Below are 9983 nucleotides of genomic sequence, written 5' to 3' on the forward strand. Positions count from 1 at the left end.
GCATGGAAAAATGAGACCAGAATACACATAAGTAAAGGTAGAGGTTTAGGAGCCATTTGAATAGGAGTCATCTGATCAAAGTTGAAACCTTAAAATACAGACATTATTTTAAGGAAGTATTCATGAGGAAGCAGAGGCCAAGCAATATAGAAGACAAGGATTTCTTGAAACTTGTAAAAGGGAGGATAAAGGGGTAAGAAAATCAGGATTGTGTAAATGAGAAGGAGGGTATTTTTAAAACTTGATATTGCAGTTCTCATTCTGAGAAGTGAGCGATAAATATGATCTGGAGGGTGCTTCAGGTAATTTTAAAGGATGTTTTGAGGATTTAATGGTTGATAAATTTAAAATGCCTATACACTGAGCAAAGTATCTCTTGTCTTTCAAATGGATGGCCTTCCAATTGAGTTTAAGGGTGATTTGGGATAGAGGAATTCTGTTCAACTAGCTAACTATGCTCTTGTCCTTCCTTCCTTCCTTCCTTCCTTCCTTCCTTCCTTCCTTCCTTCCTTCCTTCCTTCCTTCCTTCCTTCCTTCCGAGTATAAGGAAACCCAAGAAAGAATTACTGGGTAATACCTTTGTTAAACTATTTAAACTGTTTGACATGGGGCTTTTTCATTTTATTCCCAATGACAAAGATTTCCTCTCCTGTCTCCCTTCAGCTAGCTTTTATTCTTTCTAATGGTGAGTAGAAAGAAATTTCTGATCCTTTATCTTTCTACTGAACTTTGGAGATGGAAACGTCTTGAAAACAGTGATGTGAGTGAATTTAATGCATTTTTTTTCTGTGTATTTACAGATGGGGCATGAGTGGGTTTGGTTGGATTCAGAGCAAGACTATCCCAATGACTCTGAGCTGAGCAACGACTGCAGGTCCCTCTTCAGCTCATGGGATTCCAGTCTGGATCTTGATGTGGGAAGCTGGAGAGAAACAGAGGAGCCAGGGGCTGAGGAACTAGAGGAAAGCAGCCCAGGGAGAGAACCTAGTGAGCTGCTTGTGGGGGACGGAAGCAGTGAGGAATCTCAGGAAGAGGCAGAGCAAGTCAGCTGCCAGAATCTGCTCCACTTTCTTTCTGAGGTAATGGGGAGCCATTGTTTCCAAAGTTTGGAAGTCCCAAGTTTCTAAGAGAATGCTTACCCATACACATTTCTACCACTTTTGATATTGTTGACTAAAACAAAAGCTCCATAATGGCAAGAACTAAGTTAATGGCTATGTCTCTAGCACTTGGTGCTAATACAAAACGTGTGCCAAATACGTACTTTTTGGCTGAATGTTCTAAGATTCCAGGTATTAGAAGCCCAAGGTCATAGGAAGTGGGATTTCTCTGTGTAGGACTACCTTATGAATAGCATTGCAGTTTGTTTTTCTGAGTTATGGGAGGCAATGCCCAGACTCTTTTTGAAGCTTATAACATGACTTGAAGGCAGTATTTTCCAGTGTCCTTATTACCTTCGTTAAGGTTTACCACCAGCAATAAACTAAATTGGACAGAGTCTGTGTGGCAACTTCACACATTCAGGAGAACCTAGGTAAAGATCAGCAAGAATCCAACTCCTGTGTTGTGTTCCTTCTATCTGGATTGTCCATGGTGGATAAAAATTTTCAGCATTTTTCTAGACTGCCACTCCCAATTGATCACGGTTGACACAACGTGAACAATGAGAACGCAAGCTTCTTGAAGAGGCAAGAACGATATCTATCTTGTTTACTGTTAAGTGCCTAGCAACTAGTTCAGTGTCTGTGTATATGAGATATTTTATTCATTTTATTTTAAAAATTTTTTTAAATGTTTATTTATTTTTGAGAAAGACACACAGTGTGAGTGGAGGAGAGACAGAGAGAGAGTAAGACACAGAATCCAAAGCAGGCTTCAGGCTCTGAGCTGTCAGTACAGAGCCTGGCATGGGGCTCAAACCCACAAACTATGAGATCATGACCTGAGCTGAAGTCGGATGCTCAACCGACTGAGCCACCCAGGCGCCCCCATTTTATTATTTTTTTAATGTTTATTTATTTATTTTGAGAGAGAGCACAAGCAGAGGAGGGACAGTGGGAGAGAGACAGTAACTGAGGCAGGCTCCAGGCTGTGAGCTGTCAGCACAGCCTGATGCGGGGCTTAAACCAACAAACTGCGAGATCATGACCTGAGCTGAAGTTGGACACAGCCAACTGAGCCACCCAGGTGCCCCGATATTTTATACATTTTAAATGATGGAATGAATGAATTAATCCATTTCCATCTCAAACTTAGTCACATTCACAGTATAATCATGTAACATTATTAATATGTAGATGATCGTTTCTATTGGTGTTCCTATGCATCTAATAATAAACTATGATTGCAGGTAGCTTATTTAATGGAGCCACTGTGCATTAGCAGCAAAGAATCAAGTGAAGGTTGCTGCCTTTCGTCTGGTGCCAAACAACAGGAGGGAAGGGAAATTGAAGCTACTGAAGGAGAAGAACCATGTAGAGAGCCCGGACAGCTTTCAGCCTGGGTAGACACCTTAGTAGCTAAGAAGTCACTGGGAGAAGATGGAAGGCCAGAGGTGGCTCCAGCTCCCTCAGATGTTTGTGCAATTCAGCAACTACGCACAGAGAGTGAAGAAGTAAGTGGATAACTTAAATCATCTGACTGATTGGTCCTCTGTCCAGGGAGGCAGAACAGAGTGGTTACTGCATATAGGTTATCTCCAGTGAGTTAGCTACCTGGGCTCAAATCCTGGTTTTAGCACCAGTTAGCTGTGTGACCTTGGGTGTGTCAGTGAACATCTTAGAACCTCAGCTTTTTCTGCTGTAAATGGAATAATGGTGCTTTCTCTACCTTAGGTTTGCTATGAAATCTAAATGAGACATTTCGTGTAAAGCTCTTAGCTTAGTACTTGGCTCATAGTAAGCAATGAATAAAATTTAGAATGCCATTGTCGTTAATATTGTCTGATCCGCTAGACTAGTTAACTTAAGGTCCACATGTCATGCTAACAGTTTTAAAAGAATACAGCATCCATCTAGCAATTAGTATATTGCTTTTTCATTTTTTTCTTGGGGTATGGAATCACACTTCTCCAGACATATTGTTCGCAAGAAATCATTGATGTAGGTCTAGTTAAGTCACCTTTCTCTGATTTCTTTTATAGCTTTATATAATTGACCCTTCTCATCTTAAGGTCAGATTTCATTTACCCCGTGCAGGTAGAATTACCTTGCAGATAGTAAATCTCTTTGTAAAGTTTCCTTTGTTGCCTGGCATTCTCAGGGGAAGATTCAGCAAGAATCCAAAGAGGAGGACAAGGGTGAAGGGTATGTGTCAGAGTTGGAAGACCAGCCCTGTTCAGGTGAGTGTGATGATGGCTTCAGCATTCAGGAGACTCCTTTGGTGGATATCCTTTTCAGCCGTGCTACCTCAAAGTCGTAAGTATGGATTTTTATCCAAGGTTGTTAAGATTCAGACTTTTATTTATGCCTATTTGTTGTTGTTTTTTTTTTTAGTGTTTATTTATTTTTGAGACAGAGAGAGACACAGCATGAGCAGGGAAGGGGCAGAGAGAGAGGGAGACATAGAATGTGAAGCAGGCTCCAGGCTCTGAGCTGTCAGCACAGAGCCCGACGCAGGGCTCGAACTCACAACCTGTGAGATCATGACCCGAGCCGAAGTCGGATGCTTAACTGACTGAGTCACCCAGGTGCCCCTATTTATGCCTATTTGAATTTGTTACCATGAACATGGATTACTTTTATAAATTAAAGGAAATTAGAATTGCAAAACACTAGAAGTAGATTTAAATATAATTTTATTGTACAAATAGAAGTCTGTATGTTTTCCTCTTATAAAACAAATCTGTTCCAGGTGCCTGGCTGGCTCAGTCAGTAGAGTATGCAACTCTTGATCTTGGGGTCGTGAATTTGAGCCCCACATTGGGTGTAGAGCCTACTTTAAAAAAAAAACTGTTTCATCAACATTGAGAATCTCTTTCATAAATAACTTTTCTCTCTAATTACTATTTTTATTTATTCAGGAAACCTGGCTCAGTCAAGTTGCCCCTCAAGTCTAATACTCAAAATCTTCTTTCAAAAATACTAAAGCAGCTTCTCTTAACTTGAAATATAAAACTTGATATTACTTTTGGTTAATAGTGATTATTAAGAGAATATTTAGAGTTTGGGGTCTCTTATGGAAGCATTAAATATGTTTTTACTCCTATGTTGTTACTCCCTTCAGATATTAACTAGAAGTGCTATGTATTAAGAAAATCTCATTAGCCACCTGGGAGAGACAGAATACCATTTGTGAAGTTACTGTTTCCTTTCTGTCCTGTTTTATCCCATAGGTCTGATCTAGGCCAGAGTGACCCTGTTCAGGATCACTTGCTATTTAAGAAGACTCTCTTGCCAGTCTGGAAGATGATTGCCAGTCACAGGTAGGTCTCCACACCACTCTTGGCATTCACAGCCACTCTTCTCATTTAGAGTGACTTTCCAGGGTTTCTTCACCCTGTCAGAGTTTGTCCCTTTACAGGTTCAGCAGTCCTTTTCTGAAGCCTGTATCAGAAAGGCAGGCCCCGGGATACAAGGATGTGGTGAAAAGGTCAGTGAAAAAGGGGTCGAAAAAGGTTGGTTGCTTTTATATCTGTCTTTTCATACTTTTATTTCCCATTTATTAGTTCCTTCCTTCCTCTCTCTTTCTCTCTCTCTCTTTCTTTTTTTAAAGATTTTACTTTTTAAATATATTTTTTAATGGTTTATTTTTTTGAGAGAGAGAGAGAGAATATGAGTGAGGGAGGGGCAGAGAGAGCAGGAGACACAGAATCTGAAGCAGGCTCCAGGCTCTAAGCTGTCAGCACACAACCCAACACTGGGCTCAAACCCATGAACTGCCAGATCATGACCTGAGCTGAAGTCAGACACTTAACCAACTGAGCCACCCAGGCGGCCCATAAAGATTTTATTTTTAAGTAATCTCTACACCCACCATTGGGCTTGAACTTACAGCCCCGAGATCAAGAGATGTATGTTCTGCCAACTGAGTCAGCCAGGCACCCTGATTACTTCTTTATTTCATTTACATTACTTATAAACTCAAGATACATTTTACAGCTGAACAAGTTTGTAAAGTTACAGTAAGTTTGGTCTTCATTTGAGAAGGAATGCAGGGAACAAAGGATAAATAATAGGCTGTTTTCTTTTTCAGCATTGATTTTTAAGTAATATCCATTCATCTTATATTAGTCTTTGATACTGTTTGATACTGCTCTTTTGGAACAAAACTTTAAATTTATTTTTTTTAAGTTTATTTATTTATTTTGAGTTGGAGGACAGAGAGAGAGAGAGAGAATCTCAAGCAGGATCTGTGCTGTCAGCACAAAGCCCAATGTGGGGCTTGATCTCATGTATTGTGGGATCCTGACCTGAGCCGAAATCAAGATTTGGATGCTTAACTGATTGAGCTACCCAGGCACCCCTGGAATGAAACTTTGAAAAGAATGCTATATTCATTCAAGCAGTTGTAGGTATGCTAAGGCAAAGATGCTACTCCAAATGTTTATTTACACACATTGGTTGATAGCACTATTTTGGATTTTTATAGCATAGTTCACCTAAAATGCTGTCATAAACTAGTGTATAAATAGTGTAAAAGATCAGGAAAGGACGTTTGGAGACAGACTACTTCATTCTCTAGATAAGGAAAGTAAGGCTCAGAGGTGCTCATGACTTGGGAGTGATCAACAGTGAATAGCAGAACTAGATCTAAGCCAGATTCTTTTTTTTTTTTTTTTTTTTAAGTTACATCCAAGTTAGCATATAGTGCAACAATGATTTCAGGAGTACATTTCTTAATGCCCCTTACCCATTTAGCCCTTCCCCCCTCCCACAACTCCTCCGGCAACCCTCTGTTTGTTCTCTATGTTTAAGAGTCTCTTATGTTTTGTCCCTCCCCTGTTTTTATATTCTTCTTGCTTCCCTTCCCTTATGTTCCATCTGTTTTGTATCTTAAATTCCTCATATGAGTGAAGTCGTATATTCTTTCTGTGACTAATTTCACTTAGCATAATACCCTCTATTCCATCTACATAGTTGCAAATGGCAAGATTTCATTCTTTTTGATTGCCGAGTAATACTCCATTGTGTATATATACCACATCTTCCTTATCCATTCATCCATTGGTGAACATTTGGATTATTTCCACACTTTGGCTATTGCTGATAGCGTTGCTATAAACATTGGGGTGCATGTGGCCCTTTGAAACAGCATACCTGTATCCCTTGAGTAATACCTAGTAGTACAGCTGCTGGGGTCGTAGGGTAGTTTTGTTTTTAATTTTTTGAGGAAGCTTCATACTGTTTTCCAGAGTGGCTGCACCAGTTTGCATTCCCACCAGCAGTGCAAAAGAGATCCTCTTTCTCCGCATCCTTGCCAACATCTGTTGTTGCCTGAGTTGTTAATGTTAGCCAGTCTGACAGGTGTAAGGTGGTATCTCATTGTGGTTTTGATTTATATTTCCCTGATGATGAGTGATGTTGAACATTTTTTTATGTGTCAGCCATCTGGATGTCTTCATTGGAGAAGTATCTATTCATGTCTTTTGCCCATTTCTTCACTGGATTATTTGTTTTTTTGGGTGTTGCATTTAGTAAGTTGTTTATAGATTTTGGATACTAACTTTTTATCTGATAATGTCATTTGCAAATATCTTCTCCCATTCTGTCTGTTGCCTTTTAGTTTTGCTGATTGTTTCCTTCACTGTGCAGAAGCTTTATTTTGATGAGGTCCCAGTCGTTCATTTTTGCTTTTGTTTCCCTTGCCTCCAGAGATGGGTTGAGTAAGAAGTTGCTGCAGCCGAGGTCAAAGAGGTTTTTGCCTGCTTTCTCCTCCAGGGTTTTGATGGCTTCCTGTCTTACGTTTATGTCTTTCGTCCATTTTGAGTTTATTTTCGTGTATGGTGTAAGAAAGTGGCCCAGGTTCATTTTTCTGCTTGTTGCTGTCCACTTTTCCCAGCACCATTTGCTGAAGAGACTGTCTCTATTCCATCGGATATTCTTTCCTGCTTTGTCAAAGCAGAAAACCCATATGTTTGTGGGTCCATTTCTGGGTTCTCCCATTCTGTTCCATTGATCTGCGTGTCTGTTTTTGTGCCAGTATCATACTGTCTTGATGATTACAGCTTTGTAATAAGAACTTGAAGACCAGGATTGTGATGCCTCCAGCTTTGGTTTTCTTTTTCAAGATTGCTTTGGCTGTTCGGGGTCTTTTCTGGTTCCATACAAATTTTAGGATTGTTTGTTCTAGCTCTGTGAAGAATGCTAGTCTTATTTTGATAGGGATTGCTAAACCCGATTCTTAACTTCTAGTTCAGTCCTCTTTGTACACTGCTGTGTCTTCTCTTATATACCCACTTTTTGTGTCTCATTAAATAATTATTTAGGTAAACATTGACTTGATTCACACTCTTTATCTCCACACAAGGAGAAGGACATTTTTAACTTTTGATTATGTAGTAAGAGAAGTAGATTAAACAAGTATATGACTACACATTGTAAACAGTCAGTCAGTCAGTACGATGGGAGTGACTCATCATTGGAGCTCTTTACAACTTTGGTACCTGGGGCTAGCATTCCTCCTACAGTAGTAAGAGTATAGTAGCTGGGCTTGTGGGCTCTGGAGTCAGGCTGCCTCTGAATTGGAATCCAAGCTATGTGACTTTGAGCAAGTATTTAGCCTCTCTAGATGTGTTTCCTCTTTGCCAATTGGTGATAATAAGGCGCCAGCTTATAGGTTTATTGAGAGAATAAGTGAGTTAATGTAGAAGGTACCTAGCACACCTCTTGGCCTATTGTAAGAAGTCAAATGTTAGCTGCTATTGGCATTTTATCATCTGATGGGTATTTTTATCTTTGCTACTGTTTTATTTGCTATTTTCATTTACTACTTGGAGAGCTGGTTTTCCATGAGAGCATGTTAGGTCCCACATATTCACCATGACAATTTGATTTTCTCTCGTTTTTCTTGGCCACCTGTAGACCCATGGACTTAACTAGCCTGAAAAGGAATCTGTCTAAGGGACGGATTCGTACCATGGCTCAGTTCCAGAGAGACCTGATGCTGATGTTCCAAAATGCTGTGATGTACAATGACTCTGATCATCATGTGTACCATATGGCTGTGGAGATGCAACGAGAAGTCTTGGAGCAGATTCAGGTAGTGTATGTAAGAGAGTTATAAGAAGAAGGAGTACAGCCTCTGGAATCTGATTTTAGTAAGTCTGAGAATAAGAGTGATGTTAAAGTGACCTGTGTTCTCAGAGTTTATGTTTAAAGGTGATTAAAATCCCTGAGGTACTAACGTTGTACCTACTGCTTTGGAAAACCCTAAACCTCTGTAGGACCAGCTTTAATAGAATAATGAAGTAAAGTAGTATAGGAATACAGGCAGCAGTGAAGAAGTCTCAAGAGAGTTGGGAATACAGAAGTAACAGGAGCTCCTACTTCCAGAGCCTCAAATCAGAGGGCTAACCATGCAAACCAAAGACTGGAGTCACTCCATTTTTTGGTTGCTCTACCTATTGATATTAACGTATGTTCACACTGTCTCATCTATAGGGGTAAGACATGGTAGCCAAAAGAGGACAGAGAGTTTCTTTTCTGGGCAAGACCATACTTTAAAGAAAAAAAGCATAGTCAGATCTTACTGCAGAAAAAGAAATAAAATTACAGTCAAATCTCTGTAATTTTTAAGATTCATAGCTTGCTATTACCTTGTCTTTGTAGGTGCTGAGTGTTTGGTTAGACAAAAGAAGAGACTTAAATAGTATGGAATGAGAACCAGCCAAGCCTGTGGATGTTGGAAAACCTCTTTTGTTAACCAGGAACTGCTATCCTGACCTTTTCTGGATTTGGGACCTCTTATTGATAGTTACAGAAGATCCCAGTACTTGTTTACCAGTTCTCTGTTGTCTTTTCTAATAAGAAAAATGCCTTAATTCACAACCAAGGAGTCAAAGGTGCCTGTGGACATAACATAAAACAGGGAAAGCTGAGATTTGGGGCTAAGCCATAAATGTTGCCCACAGCTTTGTTCCATAGGCTTGATTTAGATGTAACTAAATTAAACGTCATAACTGCTCTGTAAATAAATGCTATTTCACAAGTTATAGATTGCTTTTTAATGATTACAGAATCTTGTATTAAAGGACAGTATCTGGTGGAATGAGTAAGGTACTTGATTTGGGTTTCTTACATATACTGTCTGCAGTTGGATGGTGTAGGATGAAGCGAGAGTGTCTATGATTTGTCTCTGTATTTATAAAGTTGAGATAATTGAAGCGTCCTTCAAATGGCTAGGAGGGTGAAATAAGATGAAAATGTTAGAAAACATCTAGTGCTCTTAAGATTCCCAAGGGGGTTGGGGCGCCTGGGTGGCGCAGTCGGTTAAGCGTCCGACTTCAGCCGGGTCACGATCTCGCGGTCCGTGAGTTCGAGCCCCGCGTCAGGCTCTGGGCTGATGGCTCGGATCCTGGAGCCTGTTTCCGATTCTGTGTCTCCCTCTCTCTCTGCCCCTCGCCCGTTCATGCTCTGTCTCTCTCTGTCCCAAAAATAAATAAAAAAAACGTTGAAAAAAAAATTAAAAAAAATAAAAAATAAATAAAAAAAAAAGATTCCCAAGGGGGAATAAAGATGCCTGTAAGCTGGCATGCTCTGTTGGATAAAAGAAACCAGCCACAGCAATTTCTTACTTGACACATCCCCAAAGGCAAGAGAATTAAAAGCAAAAATGAACTATTGGGACCTCATGAAGATAAAAAGCTTCTGCACTGCCAAGGAAATAATCAAGAAAACTAAAAGGCAACCAACGGAATGGGAAAAGATATTTGCAAATGACATATCGGACAATGGGCTAGTATCTAAAATCTATAAAGAGCTCACCAAACTCCACACCCGAAAAACAAATAATCCAGTGAAAAAATGGGCAGAAAACATGAATAG

General features: G+C 39.8%; 1 protein-coding gene across 9 annotated transcripts in view; it reads left to right on the plus strand.

Annotated features, from left to right (window-relative positions):
- Nucleotides 1–9151, plus strand: part of BRD8 (bromodomain containing 8) — a 32232-nt gene extending 23081 nt beyond the window's left edge. For 6 of the 9 annotated variants that reach the window (XM_086703087.1, XM_086703043.1, XM_086703070.1 and 3 more), the window contains 3 exons: nucleotides 801–1079; nucleotides 2351–2614; nucleotides 3262–3435. In XM_086703087.1, coding sequence (XP_086559213.1) covers nucleotides 801–1079; nucleotides 2351–2614; nucleotides 3262–3420 — 702 coding nt within the window. In that variant the 3' untranslated portion in view covers nucleotides 3421–3435. Of the gene's footprint in view, nucleotides 1–800; nucleotides 1080–2350; nucleotides 2615–3261; nucleotides 3437–3811; nucleotides 3818–4333; nucleotides 4424–4521; nucleotides 4591–8021; nucleotides 8200–8768 lie in introns of those variants that run through there. The other 3 variants (XM_086703134.1, XM_086703053.1, XM_086703097.1) reach the window with 3 other exon arrangements.
- Nucleotides 9152–9983: the final 832 nt, after the last annotated feature.

Source organism: Puma concolor, chromosome A1, assembly GCF_028749965.1.
Source record: "Puma concolor isolate L17-30 chromosome A1, mPumCon1.1.hap2, whole genome shotgun sequence".
Lineage (NCBI taxonomy): Eukaryota > Metazoa > Chordata > Mammalia > Carnivora > Felidae > Puma > Puma concolor.